Source organism: Calypte anna, chromosome 2 (assembly GCF_003957555.1).
Source record: "Calypte anna isolate BGI_N300 chromosome 2, bCalAnn1_v1.p, whole genome shotgun sequence".
In the NCBI taxonomy this organism is placed as follows: domain Eukaryota; kingdom Metazoa; phylum Chordata; class Aves; order Apodiformes; family Trochilidae; genus Calypte; species Calypte anna.
Window position 1 is genome coordinate 16,480,165 of NC_044245.1, and position 18,252 is coordinate 16,498,416.

The 18,252-nt window shown below is 37.2% G+C and overlaps 1 protein-coding gene across 2 annotated transcripts in view; it reads right to left on the bottom strand.

The window, feature by feature from the left end:
* WAC (WW domain containing adaptor with coiled-coil) overlaps positions 1 to 18,117 on the bottom strand; it is a 54,655-nt gene extending 36,538 nt beyond the window's left edge. The window contains exons 1-3 of one of the 2 annotated variants that reach the window (XM_030444377.1): positions 17,720 to 18,117; positions 17,546 to 17,582; positions 15,934 to 16,132 (exon numbers count right to left, since the gene is read on the bottom strand). In XM_030444377.1, coding sequence (XP_030300237.1) covers positions 15,934 to 16,132; positions 17,546 to 17,582; positions 17,720 to 17,760 — 277 coding nt within the window. In that variant the 5' untranslated portion in view covers positions 17,761 to 18,117. The remainder of the gene's footprint in view (positions 1 to 15,933; positions 16,133 to 17,545; positions 17,583 to 17,719) is intronic. The other variant, XM_030444376.1, reaches the window with a different exon arrangement.
* Positions 18,118 to 18,252: the final 135 nt, after the last annotated feature.

An 18,252-nucleotide genomic window follows, 5' to 3' on the forward strand; every position in this document is an offset into this window, starting at 1 on the left:
CCTTCAAAAGATAATTGTCTACTCATCTGGATTTTAGATTAAAAAAATTTTAAAAGCTATTTTTCATCCTCTTCAAACATACTGAAAAATTAGACAGTAAACAAGTTCACACACCTCCACTCACACTCAAAATTTTAGTTATTTTACAAACAGTAAAATTACAGTAGCTGTAGTAGCACAGTGTTGAACTATCCAATAGTTAACTTCACGCAGCCCAACACAGAACATCTATGTTTCCTTTTCAGTCAGACAAATGCATTGTTACTCTCCTAACTCTCCTGTCTGTAAAAGAGAGTGTGGATAATTGGAAGGAAAGTTTAAAAAAGGTTAACCAGCTGGGCAAGAAGCATGAAAAATGCTCCCAGCAGTAACGAGTGCTGTAACTGGAACTCAATGAGAGTCCTCCTCTTCCCTCCCTCCAGATGGAACAGGAATTCAGGAAAGGCTCTAGGAGAGTCTTATTTTCTGTGCCCAGAAACCAACATGTATGGAACAAAACAGCAAAAAAGCAACAAAGTTCATTCCACTTGTTTCAATTCCATATATACTGTTTCTGTGCTTTATTTTCCATCTCTGAGCTTAAGAGCAACCAAATTAATTAAACTAGAACATTACAACTTGAACTTCCTCAACGGATACTACCCAACAGTACTGAGAGACATTAATTATTTGTTAACAAAGAAAAGAATATAGTTTATGATAAGGATATTCTAAACTTTGGGGATAACCAAAACTTGTTTGAACAGTGAAAATTACAGAAACTTTATCTATGATAAGCCTAAATTAAAATGTCTCAAGTGTATTTCAACTGATGTCTCTTATTTCAGTGCAGATCTTTGTGCAGAATATTTTCTAAAGGTCTACATATGGGAGGAAAAAGAGCAACACAATAGGAACAAAATACCCAATGCCTCAGCAGCAACTGAATAGACTACTAGGGCCATTTTTATTTGCCACATGTAAAAAGTATTAAGACAAAACACTTTTTTTCTTCACTGCATTTTTATGTGTCCTGCTGTGCTGAAATAAAATATGGCTGCTTTCCATGGGCAACTAAAAGCATAAAAACTTGCAATTTTTCTAGTACTGCAATGGCCCCAGCGAATGCACAAACTGTGCAGTAACAGTTTTCAGAAATGTGTGAAATACTGACTTGAATGCACAGTGCACACTCAAAAGAGAGAAAATCTAACCTGACGACCGTACTTTTCAACTGCTCAATAAATACTCATTACAGCCCCCAAAATAAATGTTTTATACCAGTCAACAAGTAGCTCCATAAGCAAAAGAGAGCTTGTAAAGCCTCAGCATCCCTGCCCTCCCCTCCTACTCCATCTCCTATCCAGGACAGTTAAGTCTTTGGTTTGTAAAGTCTGATTCAGAAGATACTCATCCCAATGTAAAAAAGTTTTCTTTTTCTCCAAGTTACCATTTCATGGAAATTTATCCAAAATGTTAGTTAACAGACAAAGACTCATACATAGATGGATTAGGACAAATGACCAATAGGGATAAAAAATATATTGTAACCACACAGTATTCTTCATAATGGAATTGTACTTCTAAATCGTTAGTAAGCAAATGACACCTCAAGAAGGAAAAGACAAGAGCACTAATCAAAGAAAGTCAAGGGCTCCATATTGTTCTACACAATGAAGTAATCAAAGAACACAAAGATATTGCTGAATATTAAAATGAAAAATTTTAGCTTCAAACTTTACTTTATGCATTGCATAACATCAAAGTATTTTGCTGTCTTCTGCTTACTTTTTCATTTTTAATTATATCCATTCAATTTAATTTAGAAACTGAACTTTAATTCCAGGGCAAACAGTACAAACTGTTTTTGAGAAAAAAACAGTTATATGCCCATCAAAAAGGAAGGGAAAAGGCAGTAATGAAATAGCTCAAATTAAATTCAAACTTCTGCTAAGCACCTCAGTGCTTTACTATTCCAGCAGCTAAGAGGCAGATCAGTGTCCTAGGGTTGTACTTCAGTCCAAATGCTTGGTTTGTCCTTGCTGGTAGAACAGATCCACACTTGTTTTTGTCCAAATATCAACTTCTAGTTTGCTCCTTGCCATGTTACAGCTACAGCAAAATAATACTTAAATATTTAAATAACTTTGCAGTTGTTTTCTTCCTACCCTCAACTTATACATAACTTGGAAAATGATCCAATGAGTTTCTGGAAGGTCCAATACTCAAATGTTCAAAAAAGCCTAAGGGATGAAACACGAATTTTTAACAACCTCCACACAAATCCCTATTTACCTTCCTCTAACATCCGAGTTTTCTTGATATCTCAGCCATTAAAATAAACAAAAGACTAGATAAATAATTTTGCCATCACCTGTAAAAGTGTTTACTCTTTATTTCTGGAGAGCAGTAAGCAGTATCATTTGAACCAATTTGCCTGTTTCTCTTAAATTAAGGCAAGGTTCAACCAGCTTCTAAACATTTCTGATAGGAACATCTTAGAAAGAGGCAAAAATCACTACAGCAGATTCTTTTAGAACTTTAAATCTACAAGTCGAACTTACATGAAATGAAGAACTGCAGGTAAACAACAAATTCTTCAGATTCCCATTTGCTATTTCCTCTCATTCCTCTGGAATGAAATGATTTTTAAGGCCCCTTCCAACCCAATCCATTCTACGGTTTTACAAATAGGCACACGCTCACATACTTTCTGAAAATTAAGGCACTTACTAAAACCAGATTAACAAATCCCTCAGCACTGTAGAGAGTGGGATGAGACTCACAATTTCTACTTTTCATACAAGGAACTTCCCAAATACCATAAAACAAATATCTTGGAAGAAACAACACACACAGCAACATAAAACAGATACTGCTTCAGTGCACTTTCTAGAAACTGTGCATTCCAATGTTTTAAGACTACAAACAGCACAATAAAACTATGAAAGACTGATAAACCACAAAATGTTCATCACTGACTGAAGTTTGGGAAGTCAGGGATCATACAAAACATCTGCTTAAAGACAGAGGGCTAAAAAAAAAAAACAAACCAAAACAAAGCTGTGGCCAGAAAACAGCTCTGAGACTACTCCATTTTCTATGCATCAACAGCACCAAATTACTACTCATACTTAGAAGCTCCAAACAATCTTCCCGAGAAAATCCACTGAGCAAAAGCAAGATTAAATAAGAACACAGCCAGATTGTTTAGCACATCTCAATTTTCTTTTTATGCTTTGGGAGTAGCTTCTTGGGGACAAGAACTTTGAGCAGCAGTTAGTTCTGTGAATGCAATATTACTTACAAACTAATTTGCAAGGAAGTTTCTGTTACTCAGTTTAAAATATGGAAGATGAAGTTGCAGTGGTTTGCCACGCAGTGACAAATGCTTGCAACCTTCATCCCATCTTAAAAGTTTTCTTTGTTTCAGTCAATCACACAGCATTCAAAATCAGCAACTCGGATTCCAAGTTCACAGTGTTGTAGAAAGACTAAAAAAGACTATTATAAAGCACTGACACAGTCCTGAAAAAAAGGTTAGTCCAAGATTTATCTATTGTACTTATATCCTTACCAAAAAGGCTGTGGCAGAATCAACATCTAACCACATTTTTAAAAAGGCAAGAACAAACAGAACACTGTACATCTCTCTTCTTAAACCCATCTTTAAAATATTAACTTGAAGTCACGTAATTTCATATTTGTATCTCAAGATACATAAAATTTCACTTCCCTCCAAAGGCACACAGAACTGTCTCACTCAGTTCTATCCTATTTCTATTTTGTAAGCTAACATAAGAAAGCCTTATTCATCCTGAAGTTACTTAACCATACCTGACAAGAAAAACTCCAGCAAAAGATCTTAAGCACTATTAGCATTTGCCAGTTTCAGAGAACTCTACTTCTTCTCTAAGACTACAGCAATATCCACAAAAATTGTATTAACTTATCATGAGTAAAATAACTTGAAAACACTTTGTATTAGAATCAGCAATTGCTCAGTAAACTTTTACAGGATAATCTGTGAAACAACTAGGCTTAGACAAACTACTCATTCTGTTCAGAACACGCTATACAACATACGTATTTATTACAGTGTAGATATATAGCAAGTAACAATATTTTAATTTTATGCTTATTAAATCTTCAACTGGAAATTGTTTTTGAAAAGAAGAGATGCTGATAACATTCTGAAAAAACACCAAGACAAATCCATTTGGACTGAACAAAATTAAAAAACAATGAATGCTGGCCCAGGGCCTGGGGTGGGAGGGGGAAGAGGGCAAGCAAGGATCCACCTAATATATAATAATAATTTATATATAATATTCACATTACTGCAGTTTTAATACAACAGATTCACAGCCCTAGTTTCAGGCTGGATGTCTGGCTTGGCTTAATCAAGGTATTGTGCAATACAGTTTTCAAGTGTCAAAAGCACAGCAGGTGACAATTCTTCCCTTTTTCCATTAAATAGTTCTTAAATATATACTTAAAACTAAATAGGTCTTTCCTAGAATGTCCTTTCTGGAAGAAAACATGCCTCTCCACAAAAGCTACAGTTATGTTTACAAACTGAAAATCTATTTTATGAATGTCTGGTTGCTTAAGGATCTCAATTTATTTCCATAGTTAAGTAAACACTCTCAAAAGGACCACACAGAGGCTGCAATCATTAGCATAGGCAGCCTTTTGGCAGTAAAAGAGTTGCCCTTTTTAGACTTCTTGAATTTGAAGAGGATCATATTAGTTCTTGTTTTAAATCAAGTAGGAAGAGTGTTACTTCAAAGGAAATGGGTATTTTTGAAAAATAAGTCTGTATTAACTTGCTAGCAGCAGGTGTGTGAAGAAGCAAGCTACTTCAGCAGAAGAGATCTAACATCAGTGGGAGTTCATTCAAGGGGGATGCCTGACATGAGCATCATAATTCAGTTAAATAAGCACAAAAGAAAAAAAATAGGTAAAATGTATTATCTGATCTGTACTGAACTGCATTACACAATTTGTACAGAATAGTTTATTCACAGATGTGCAGTATCTTTAGTTATATGCCTTAATTAAAAAATGCTCTGGGTTTTCTCTACATTTGGGAGTGAATACATTTGTTTGAAACATAATAGATGAGATGAGCAGGTCAGATCATAGTTTCCTTTCCTCATTTTCGCTTCTGATAGATATGAATAATTTACAACTCTGATACTCTAACAAACCCAGCAGCAAACCTACCTATGAAAGCACTGGGTAAAACTGCTGCTTTGGAGGACAGAAACCAGCATGATTTTTAAGAAATCTAGGAAACCAAAGGAGAGGAGCCAATCTGTGTAACTGGGATGAAGCCATAAATACTGCTTCCTAAACATATTTTCAGAAAACCCAACATGCCTAAATATATCCTACTTGTATGATAATATGGTGAAGTACACTCTTCAAAGGAAAATAAGTAGTACTAAGTTCATGAGCAATAGTATTTGGGATTAAAGTATCTATGTCATCTCTCAAAAAAGGAAAGTGGTAAGAAAAAGATTTCATGTTCTCAAATTAACTAGACCTACAAAAAAAAAAAAAAAAAAAAAAAAACCAAAACAAAAAACACACACACACACACACACAAAAAAAAAACCCCACAAACCCCCCCCCAAAAAACCCAAAACAAACCAAACTAACCCATGCTGATTTTACAGTAGCAACTTCTGAGCCACAAAATCATATGCCTTCAACCACTGCCTCTTAAAACCAAAGAAGGTAGGAAGTGATCAAACACATGTACCTAACATTTTCTAACCAAATATATAAACACACAAAGTTACATACTTTCATAACATACACCTTCTGCATTTTTTTTAAAAAATATCACTAATATTGAAAAAAAATAGGCAAAGGTAGTATCTTTTAAATTTGTTTATATCTTCTTCCTGGTAAGACGCTGTACTAGTTCAACCATGATCAGGCTTCATTACTACCATTACTACTCTTAAATAATAATAGTAATAATAACAATGTTGTTATTGTTATTACTACTACTACTGCTGCTGCTTCTGCAAAAAGGATCTGTGACCAACTTCAATATTGGCTTAAGATTTAATGAAACTGGTTTCATCTTCATATAAGCAGAAGTAACCCAGTTCATCCTGCTTGTCATCTCATTCTGTAGCTATCTTAGCATCTAAGACCAGATCTGTTTCTCAGATTCACAGTCAAAGCAAAAGCTGAGGACAGGAAATCAGAAAAATGGATAGCAAGGATACAGATCTCACTGTCAAGCCCTTGTCCTATGTCCAATTAGCCTCTCTGCTTCTTTTGTGGTCACAATGAATTACACGAAAAGTATCCAAATAGTTTGGCAAATTTCCTATGGAAGTATGAAAAAAAAAAAACCTACTACAGTTTCATTCAGTTAATTCACTGTGCATCTTGACCTTATTATCTTATATATTTGAAAGCTGTCCTGGCAAAGACTGTTGACTATAAATAGCAAAGCTTTATTTAATAAATGTTACAAGTTATTCTTGCTTATAACATGCCTCTCCAAGAAGTTCTAAAATACAAAATCGTAATTTGTTGAAAGAAAACTTCTGTACCAGAAGAAAATAGATTCTAAATAATTTTTAACTCTCAGTACACAAAAACCTTAACTAGTAAAGAAGATGGAAACAGAAACAATAGAATATGACAAACTTAACCAGCTTCATCATTCTCTAAATTCACTTCATATTATCCTGCATAAAAAACATGATCTAGAAACAAAAAGTGTAAGGAGTACAACATTTCTCTATCCTAAAAAGAAGCTTTTCATTTACAGAAGCTATCAATTACTCTCAAACTTCCATATTAACAAATTTAACTTTGAAAGCAAGTGTTTGCTGGGAAGTGGTGAGCAGGGAAGGAAAAGGCCTTAAAAATCACTCTAAGAAGCATGTGAGACAAGCACATCAACCTCTCCATAACAAGTTCTCCTGGCAAGGAAATCCAGACTTTTAGGAAGAAATTTACATTCTGTCATCCACAAATTCTGCAAATCTACAACACCAAAGCAATTTCAAGATATTTAAGTTACTGCCAACTAAATGAAGCTGTGCAGTTATGAACCAACAAACTAAAATTCAATCCAGTAAGCATTTACATCAGTGAAAAACATCACAAACCTGCATGCTAGTGAAGTGTGCAACCACCTTTGAAGAAACACACTCTATATGCCCAGTCTGGTATAAAATGTACTGAACTGCAGATAAATTCTGAACAATTTAAATGGTAAGAAATTTCATGGATGAGATTATCTAGATTATAGTCAATCCTGAAAGGTTTTTAAGAAAGCTGCTCCTAAAAAAAAATACAAATGTGCTGATAAAGCAGACAAATCATAAAACTGTACCAGTGCAATAGGCACCTGCAAATACTGAAGCAAACTGCTAGCAGATCCATCACAGCTAACCTGACCCCACAACAGCTCTCAAAACATACATTCTCAACGACCAAAAATCATACAGGGCAATACAAAACACATCTACAGGTTCATAATCCTAATGTGCCATGGGTCAAGATCAAACACTTGGGGGAAAAAGCAGGAGTTACAGGAATATGACTTAAAGTTAATTAACAATATTTAATCTCTTTCAATATGAAGTCCACTAACCTACAACATTTAAATTAGAAATACTAGTATTACTGTTTTGACTATCAGTAGAACTCTTCAACCTCCTGCATAAAACAAACCTTAGAAAATTCTTTTAAGTCATCCAATTTCAAAACTTCACCCCTGCAAAAATCATTACAAAAGTCATTCCAACTGTTACTAACATTAAAAATTGAGTCAAATATCTATTTTCTCAATATTTAGGTTAAGCTAACTGAACCTTGCACATTTGTTTGCTACATTCAAGAACACATAAGCCATTTCTTTTCCCTGTAACTAGTAAATAGCCATTTAATGTTTTCTTTATACAAAGAGCTCTTCAAGTTTCTCCAAGTGCATGACTTTCAAGCATAGTCATTTTCTTTCCTCTTCTCTGAAAATATGCAGTTTTGCATACTTTCTTAAGAATCAAAACAGCAACTGTAGCGGTCACATTAGCACCAAGGTAATCTCTCTACTACTTGACATTCCTCAGATCATATATCCTTTCTGGCTAACACTGCACTCACTATTTATGCTCTTAATTGTGTATGAGTTCTATATCTGTTTTAAGTGTTATTGCTCTGCACAGCATCTACTTACTGCAAAGTCTTACACTCCTTCCTGTAACTTTTTCCACAGAAAGTAGACTACTTTCACATGTTTCTGGAGATTAATTTTCTGTACTTAATCTTCCTTCTACATAACCTAGCTAGCTCTATACCAATGAACAGTTTTTACTACTTACAGCTCAGTCTCTTATTACTGCTAGTACATAAATGATCCTATGATCTCTTCCTTTTATAGATTAAAAAAACCCTGTTAATTCAGTTACAGATAGCAGGTAAGAGAAGCGAGTTCACATGTATCAGAAAATTAATGACAAAAATTGTAACAGAAAAAAGGACCTCCTGAAGATTCCTGTTGCTTCAAGACACTGGGAATTCAGCTCTGGGAAGTAACTGTTTATGTTTCTGACAGCCTTGCTCTTGTCACAAAGCACTTCCATATTGCATTACATCTCTATTTTGAGTGATAACAGCAGGTTAATAGCATTTTTATTATACCTCTGCTGTAGAAACAAAATAAGTTACATTTTAAAATTGGGGCAAAAAAAGTTACATTAAATTTTGACTGCCGTAATGAGAAGAGTTGCTAAAGAGCAGTGTGTCAGAGTAAAGAACAGAATTATTACTCCCTGAGTACTATGAGGCCTAATCAATAAAGGCCTTAAGGCCTCATTTTCCTTTCATTTCAAACATAATACAACACTGCTGCATGCACAGAGATGTAAGTCAATGCCACAAAAGCTTACTAGACATCTCTTAACCAATCTGATAAACAGAGTGAATGGGTTGTCATCTGCTCAAAAATTTCTCTCCCTTTCTACAACTTGGAGGACAGCTCTTCCAATTTGACATTATTATTGAATATGCCTCCAGTCTACTCCTCATCAGCTTGCAAATACACTTTGTGCTATAAAACATGCATCTTGCTTCACAAGCTTGAAATCAGGGATAAAAATTTAAAACTGCAGAAGATAAAAAGGAGGGATGCAAAAGTGTACACAGGAGAATTCCAAGCTATTTCATTATTTTGGAGTTCCTTTTGCTGTTGAAGGTCTGAGAAAAACTTCCTGTGGCTGGTAAATAGGCAAATACCAGATTCAAGAGGTGTCTTTGAATAACTTAGAAAGAGTTTAAAACTTACAAGATAAGCAATTTATTTTACAAACTTGCACTTCAGGAATTGACCCAGCTTTGTTTCCTATATATTGATTACCAGACTTTCCACTTACTACAGATGACTTTCAAAACACTGTTTCACAAAGCAACACTTCCAACAAAAAATGTCAATAAATAAAAATTTTAGCCTATAGTATAATTCTAAGATCACTTCCTGAGCACACAGCTGCAGGCAAAAAGATCCAATTTCAGAAATGGGATAAAACATTCAGAAAAATACTGTTAAGCCACAGTTGCTCTGGTTAGTATTTTTTAACAGGAAAAAGTACTGAAGGGATACAGGTTCATACCAAAATTTAGACAAGAATTCCTACATTGTTAAGCTAGCACTTTCAGATGGAAAACCATATCACTTTAGTGAGAAAGCAAATCCACACAAAACCTGCAAAACAAGAACAAGCAGCTCATTCTTTTTCAACTAGCAAAATATTATTGAGATGAGTAAAATTAAATGCTTTTTCTAGGTTAGTTTTAATCCTAGTTAAAATCTAGGATGTCTGTAAAAGATCTTCAAGAAAGGAAACAATCTTCTAATACTAGTTACAGCAGTGAACACCTGCAACCAAGTACCATAAAGTTCAGTGACCCCTTCATAATTCAAGAGAAAATATGAACAAGATAACAGTCTTACTCCACCTAATTAAATCCTTCTCTCTTTCAAGTGCTACATTTCATTCCTGAAGGGATTCATTTTTATATTACAACAAACTAGTGAGAAAGCATAAACTGAGTAGCATCAGTGTTGAGAACTTTCTTTGCCAGTACAGTTTTATTTCATTACTGAAGGACTACATAAGGAACAATTCCTCTGTACACTGAGAGGGTATTTTTCCTGGAGATGCCTATGAAATCACATACATAACTGACTTCATAAACAAAAGTAATTATCACTGCAAATTACAATTTTCTACAACAAAGTTATTACAGCATCACTTCCTCTCTCAGACAAAACAGAGGCAGAGCTTTTTCTAAGTTCTGATTAGTTTTGATGATATTTGGCCTGGTCAATATATTACAAAGAATAGGTAGAGACACCAGGGAAACCAAACAAACTGTCAAACAGTATGATCCTTCTAAGAAAGCAGCTGTGTCCCAAGCAGCAGTTAAGGACATATTAGGGGCCATGAAAGAAAAGAGTAATCCCAGAAAAAAATCCCAAACCAAAACATATTCTACAAATTGCTCTCCTTACAATGTCCTGGCAGCAGTCAGCTCATAAGGTACTAACAGTTTTCATTGCTTCTTTTCACCGTCCAAAAAGCAACCCAAAAGCACAAGTGTAATAAGCTGTATATTTCATTTCTACAAAGTCAGATGCTAGAAGCACACATTAAGAATGCACAATACTATGGAAAGAAGTCAGAGGCTAGCAGCATACCTTAAGATAGCATGAGGTAAAAATAATTTCCTTGTTTCCTTGTGTACCAAATAAGCAAATTTTAAAAATCTTGTCTATAGTAGGCGGTTTCCCTTTTTCAAAACATAAACTAAGCTAACATACAAAAGCTTATCCAGTCTAGCTACTACACTGACTTGGACACATTACACTTACAATCCAAAACCTAACCAATGGATTTTGGCAAGTTGCTGGAGCTTCCACTTCAGATATAGTCTCCCATTAATCTTTACTCTCACAACCTACACCAGATACTTGAACTTCAGGAATAGAAACAGAGGACTCCAACCGTCTACATGCATGAAGATTTAGCATTTAATATCACCATACTAAAATCACAGTTCCTTCCTAGCATAAATAATCTAAAATTAGGTTTTTATATCTACCATCCTATGCTTTTTAAAAGCAAGCTTTGTAGCTACTTTTCAAAAGCAAGCTTTGTAGCTACTTTTCAAAAGCAAGCTTCGTAGCTACTTTTCAAAAGCAATTGTGAACATTACCATTCTAAACCTCAAAATTTATAAAGTACATGCACAAATTATATCCATTACTTCCCAATTTATTTTCTATTAGAGAACCTCACAGCACATAACACCACCACCAACAACAAAAAAGCAGGGGATATACAACTGACCCAGCAAAAATTCACTACAGAAAAACTGCCAGATATATTGAGAAATGTAAAGCTGCTTTCTAAAATGTCTAAATTTTCAAAGCAAACTTAAAATTACCTCCACAACCAGAGTAAAACTTCGAAGAAAGCTTTAATCAAAATTAGAAAACCACAGAAATCTACTTTTTTCTATCCTTTCTTTTTTTAATCCAGAGAAAAGCTTCTTATAGGTGAGTGGTCCCAGAAACAACTGTATTTATCTTAGAAATCAAACAAACCACCAACTCCTGTCTCCTTTAGTCATCCAAAAAGCCAATATTCAAGTAACAGGGGTGTAAATAATCTTTTACACTTGGATGTTGGGGGTGTGGGGTGTTCAAAGTATGTTTCACAGACAGCCTACTCATTTGTCATCACAGACTTATCTATCATTCCAGTTTTGACCATACAGTTACAGCGAGGAAACAGTTCTTGTAGTTATGAATAATTACTCAAACATTAACAGCATTTAGTACTAACTAGATAGAATTCATTCCAGCTTCTTCCTCAACCCTTCACTATGCTTCATTACTCTCAAACTTCCCCCTTTTCACCTACCCTGCAATTTCCTCTTTCCAATGCACATTGCTCAGGCAGTTTCCACTCTCTTGTCCCTGCCCTAATGCCCCGTTTATTTCTGACTGCTGGTCAATGATCATGTTGATTTAATCAGCAGTTAGCCTCTTGTCCTCCCTTACTGCAAGGGTTGCTAAGACAGGAAAGAAAAGCAAGCTATCTGTTTCCAGCTGTTTACTGTCTCTTTGCTATGAGGACTCTGAACTCCTTTAGGAATCACTGGAAACAAAGCAAGCCAACACTCTGTGAAAGAAGCTCCCACCACTACTTCAATAGGAAGTCATGATTTAAAGTATTGTGTTCAGTCTCTAAGAGAAGTAGGACTTTGAATTTCAGTCAGTAACAGCAGTCATTGACAGTATTCTTAATTGTCAATTAAAAAAACATGCAAAAGAAACATTCACGAGTTCAGTTATAATTTGAAGTTTAGTTGTGTTAATGAATGCTCTCCTGTTGTTTTAAACAATTGAGTAAGATTATGGCATGAAATATAAATTTTCAAAGTCTTTTAAACAGAAACACAGCAAAATACTCAATTAATTCTTCACAATAAGAAACAACTGAGGCTTAACTACATTTTTTTTGCACAAGGTTCTACTACATATCTTAGTTGATGGTTGTACTACAGTAGAAAGAAACATGTTTTCCCTTTACTACCAAGCCTTGCATTTTGCAATTTTCACTCCTAAATGTTCTCTCCCCTACAGCATTCTCAAATCCACCCTATTTATCTGACCTTTGTTTTCTTTAATGTACAACAAAATCACCTCATTTATGCATTCAAAAAGATCTACAAGGATCCTCTATGCTCTCAGTCCATTTGTCCTCAAGCATGAGAACCCTCAAATCTTTGTACTTCACTTTGTTTAATGGAAACACTTTTCCACATCTACAAGGCCCTTCGTTATTCCCTCTAAACAATGCTAGCTTTAAGTCCCTGTTTGTTACTGTTAAGGAACTTCACACTTGAGTTGGTCTCATAAGACCCCCTAATCTCTTCAAACTCTACACTTGCCTCTACCAGCTGACCTAGAAATAAGAGATGCACTGAGGGGGGTAGCAGTTCATTATATTTTAAACACTTGCATACTGAGACATCCCTATGCACAAGGACCTGAAAGCAAGAACAAAGTTACTGCAGTTTTTTGATATGCTGGATATAACAAATACACTTTGGAAACCAAGGATGTGACAAAAACTTGCAAGCACTCTACCCCATTTAGTCCAAGGTAAACCTGGAAGTCTCTCTCCAGAGAGATGATCATCTGTACGTAGTCTCTTTTCCAGAGAAACCATGCAGTAAGCAACTTTTAAAAATGCTTTGCTTGCACTGTGTCTGCATGGAGGGCTTACCCATAACACACGTTTTAAAACCTTAATTGAAAGCAATTGAATTTCTTACCATGGATTACATTTCTACAAACACAAGAGGTTCTGCTATGAGTATTACAAAAATAAGCTGTAACAACAAATGCCTTTATATGGATACCAAAGGTATTCACAGGGGGAGGGTCTACCATTTTTGAGTTATTAATTTTCAATCAAGGTGATTATAGCTTTTACAATGAATATGTGTCCGCTGAAATCTGTAAATGACAGGTCACCAGCTGTCTTTAGCACCAAAAAAAAGTGAACTGATCATGACTAAATTAATCCAAACTATCAGCATGCTACATCAGTGAATCTTCCAACTTCACTGCAGAAAAAAAAAATCAACTCAGAGGCACACAGGAATGACTTTTTAAACACTGACTTGAAAGGGAGACATCTAGTTAATTTGGCTTTATGCTCAGCAGTATACTCCAGATTTTTGTTCTCTTTTGTTTTCTATGAGTGAAAAAGAAAGTTTGTTTGGGACTTCAGTGCAGCTTGGGGAAATAAATACTGGAGATTTTTTAGTGAGGTTGGTTAACTCTTAAGTTCAGCTTTATCACAGGAAAGCAGTAGCACCTTTGTAGTAGTTCCAAATCAAGTACAAATTGTTTTCTTTTTCCCATGTGTCTGTAATTGTAAAACTAAGGGAATTCTGTATCAGCAACAGTATCTTAGTGTAATTCAATAGACAGAGAACATGACAAATTATTAGACTTTCACATATTAGCAATATGCAGCTGTCCATAACACCACAGCATTTCACCTACCTTCAATTCATACTGACAAAGTAAATCGAAGTTGATATCCGCCTGCTCAGCTTTGTCTTACTACATAGAATATTCAGTATTTAACACAACTTTGGTTGGTTAGAATATATTTTTAAAAGCTGAAACTGAAGCCAAACTAACCTTAATAGCACCACAAAAAAAAAAACCAAGGAGAATCCCTTACTTCCCCTAAACAATACAAATATTCATGTTTTAAAATTAGTAATTTTTCCCAGGCTGTTGAAGACTACTTCCCTCTCCCAGTCTACTAACACACGATGTGCAAAAGACCTCTTTTAGATAAGAATAAAGGAAATCTTCCACTGCCCTAACAGCCTGGGGCAGGAGAATGTACAGTAGGATAGTGTTACTTCCACTTAGAAAACTACAAATAATTCATTTTCCTTCATTGTTATTGAATACATCCATGCTCATGTCACTCTCCAACTATTTGGACTCAGTGACTACTTCACAAGGTCTTTTTTACCTTAAAAAAAATTCCAATATACAATTAAGCAAATATGCTCCCAATATAGAGCCTCATTCTCCAGATGTTTTCATAGATGCATAACTCCACTAAATGTAGCTCCACTGAAACAGAAAGAATTAATGATTGTAAAAAAACTAAGCAGAATTGGGAGGATAGATAGAACAAGTATCTTTGGACAGATGAACAGAAAATGCCAGAAGTCACCTCTGTGTCCTGAGAGGCAGCAGAGAATAGCAGCCTGCTGGCCTTGCACATGCATTTAATTCTGAAATTACTATACTTTTAGATACAATCAGATATAATGAAAATCAGCACGCTAACATGAGAGGCCTGTTTTTATATTCCCTCTACACAATAATTTACATCACCCAGTGATCTACAGAGCAAAACTAGTGTTTCCTAAAAGGTACTTAGAGATATTTTCTTTATTTTACCTTGACTATTATAAAAACATAACAACAGTGCTGTAGTAAATACATCTATACATCACAAGATGTTAACTTAATACAGAAAAAAGAAGCACTGATTTAAAGCTCCAAGTTCTCTGCTTTAATACTTTATAACTTGAGACCAAATACTGTGATTACTAAACAGAAAACGTCTCCAAATTAAGTCAGTAACTGAGGTTTTACAAACTGCAACTGTTACCATTTTTTAATAAAAAGAAAACCTTAGTCTTTCATTTTTCTAGGAGGGTGGATTGAAAATAACATCAGATAAAAAATACTAGGGATATTACTACTGTCTATAATATCCTGTGAAAACACAGAATGCTGACTTGCCTGTGAAGATTCCTCTCTCTGCCAAGAAAGTGCTAACTTTGATTATAATTTTCTGATTGGTAAGTTCTACACAGCAGCTAAATATGAAGAGGCTTTTTTTCATTTCTTATCAAGTTCAGTCTATGAAGCAAGTAACTACACAGTATAGCACTATGACCCAATAGATTATTTAAATAAAGTCTCTAAAACAGCTAGTATTTATTGTTACTGAAAAATCCAGAATGCTACTTCATGTTATCAAATGCTGCAGTCTAAAGTGAGACTAGAAGTTTAAAAAAAAAAAGAGAATGATAAGTTTATTTAATCTTTGTGGTTGTAAGAAAAACTACCATAGAGAAAAGGAACTTATTTTCTAATGAAAGAAAATTAATAGGTGTTATCATGTCTAAATGACTGCTTCAAACAAAGCTTGCGCTGCAGTCTTCCAAGCATGGTACAAGACACATTGATTACAACACTCTCATTCACCTGACTGGTAATGGCTAAATTTTACTATTTTCACATTTCACTAATGAGAATTTAGTGATTGTTTAAGTAAAGGTTAATTAAAGATAACTCACCACCATCCCTCTCTCTAACTCTGTGAGTATGCACACTTTTTGCTTTACTGTGCCCTGTGTTGTCACCATATTTGTTTTCAGGACTATCAGAGCGCCGCAGCATTTTATTTGGTGGTGAAGGATCTGTGGTGTCTCGCATCTTGTCATGGCGGTGATCACCACCACCACCGGGGTGACTCTTGGATGAGTACTTAAGAGCCTGCAAGAGATCACAAGAGAAGAGGTATCTACATTATACACAAAGTTATAGAACCAATGTTAAAATGTGAATTCTAAATTTTGTATCTCTTTCCAAAACATTTTCTGAAGTTACTTTTCATTTCCTCTTTATACAATCAGCATTAGTCTTCTTAAATGTAATGACCAATATTAAAACAAGTTCTGTAATTACAACTCAAACCATTTTCCCCCAGTATTTCATCCAACATAACAGCTGCTGTTAAAAAAATCCTAATTCTATGTTTTCACTGCTGGACTACATACTTGCAACAGTGAGTGGGACACACTACTTCTGTTTTTCAGGAAAAAAAGTCTCTCTCTTTGGTATTAACAATCTAAACATAAAGTTTTAATGAATCAGTGTGAACTTTGAGTATGTCCTCCATCTTTTAGTTAGAGTCACCCAGTTTCACACCACCACCTTGCACTTCTGCAGTTTTTTGTCTACTAGCAACCCTGTAGCAGATGCAATTAAAAAACCAATAGAATTCTAAGGGCCCAGAATACACAGTAAGACAATTAATTCTGAATTATTTACCAAAAACAGCACGTTCTGCCTCACTTTAACCTGCTTGATTTTGCAGTGAGCTTCTCAGTGGCAAATGTTTACATTTGAATTAACTATCACTGACAACTGCATTGGACTGTCAGATTACACTTCACAGTGATACAAATACACAGAAATGTAATAGAACTATTCAACTCTATGCTCTAAGGACAGCAGTATAAAAATATACTGCATTCCCCAAACTTGCAACCCAAGAAATGTTTGGTTTTTTGCAGTAGACATAGCAGAGGAGTCCACTTCACAGAAATATAGGTTCTTGTCAGCAGCTTAAGGGTTTGGTGGTTTCTGAACATGCCTAGCAGCTGGAAACCGCAGAAATTAAGCCTTACTGGCAACTCCAGCTATTCAGGGTCTAAAACCATTCCCTGCTCGGGTTACCATCTACAGCAGCAGTTTTGGGGAGAAGAAAGGACTCTGCGAGGGGGGTGGGGGGAGAACAAGATGTTTTTTGTTTTTAGAAGGAAAACACTCACCTCCCCCTGGATCTCCACTCCACTGCAAGTGACCCCGGTTCGCTCTCCCGCCCCTCGTATCGTACCCCCCCCCAATACCTAGGCCCAGGCCACACACGGGTCGCACTAGGCCTCTCCTCCTCGCCCCGGCCCCGTAGGCCTCAGAACAGCGCTGAGGCCTTATTTCCTCCCCGCGCGGCCGCCGCCGCTCCCCCTTCCTCTCTCCCCGGGCCTGAAACGCCGCCGAGAGACGGGACTGAGGCCTCTGTTGCACCGCGGCCTGCAGCGGCGGCCGAAGCCTCCGCTCGAGTAGCTCCCCCCCTCCGCCTCCCCTGCTCCTCCTCCCGGGCCTGGCGGCCGGCGGCTGAGGTACCTGGTAGGGCTGCGAGTCCCCCCTGCGGTCGTGACAGCTAAAGAGAAAGCGAGAGAAAAAGAGAAACGTTAGCGAACAACCGTTACCGGCCGCCGGAAAAGGGGGGCCAAACATGGCGGAGGGGAGGGGGAGACCCCGCGGGGCCAGGGGCCAGAGGAGGAGGAGGGGATTTACCCATCACTGAGTCTCTGCTGTTTCCTCGCATACATTACCATCAATGCCCGTCCTGTGTATGTGAGTGTGAGGGGACCAGGAGGGGACGGCCGCGGCCGGGCCACAGGCGCCGAGGGGGGAGGAGGGGGAGGCAGCGCTCCGCCTCGCCGCCGACCGGGGGTAGGGAGGGGGGAAGGGAGGGAGGGGGCGGCTCAGGCAGCTCGGCTGGGACCAGCGCTCACGGGCCCATCTCCTCCGCGCACAGCGAGAGGGGAGACGCCAGCAACTCGGCCCCGCGTGCGCTGAGACACTCCGGGAGCAGGGACTCCGTCGTCGCCGCCACCGCCGCTGCTGCTGCCGCCGCGGCCGCCTCCTCCCCCCGCTGCGCCCGCCGCCACCGCCGCTGCTCCTCCAACTACATCCGGGAAACTCGGGCGACGCCGCGCTCGGTTAACGTCGGCTCTTTTCGGCTCTTTCCGACGCGCTCCGTCCCCTCTGTCCCCTTTGCTCTCGGGCGACTCTGCCTTCGGGAAACATCGGCTGCCTCCGCCGAG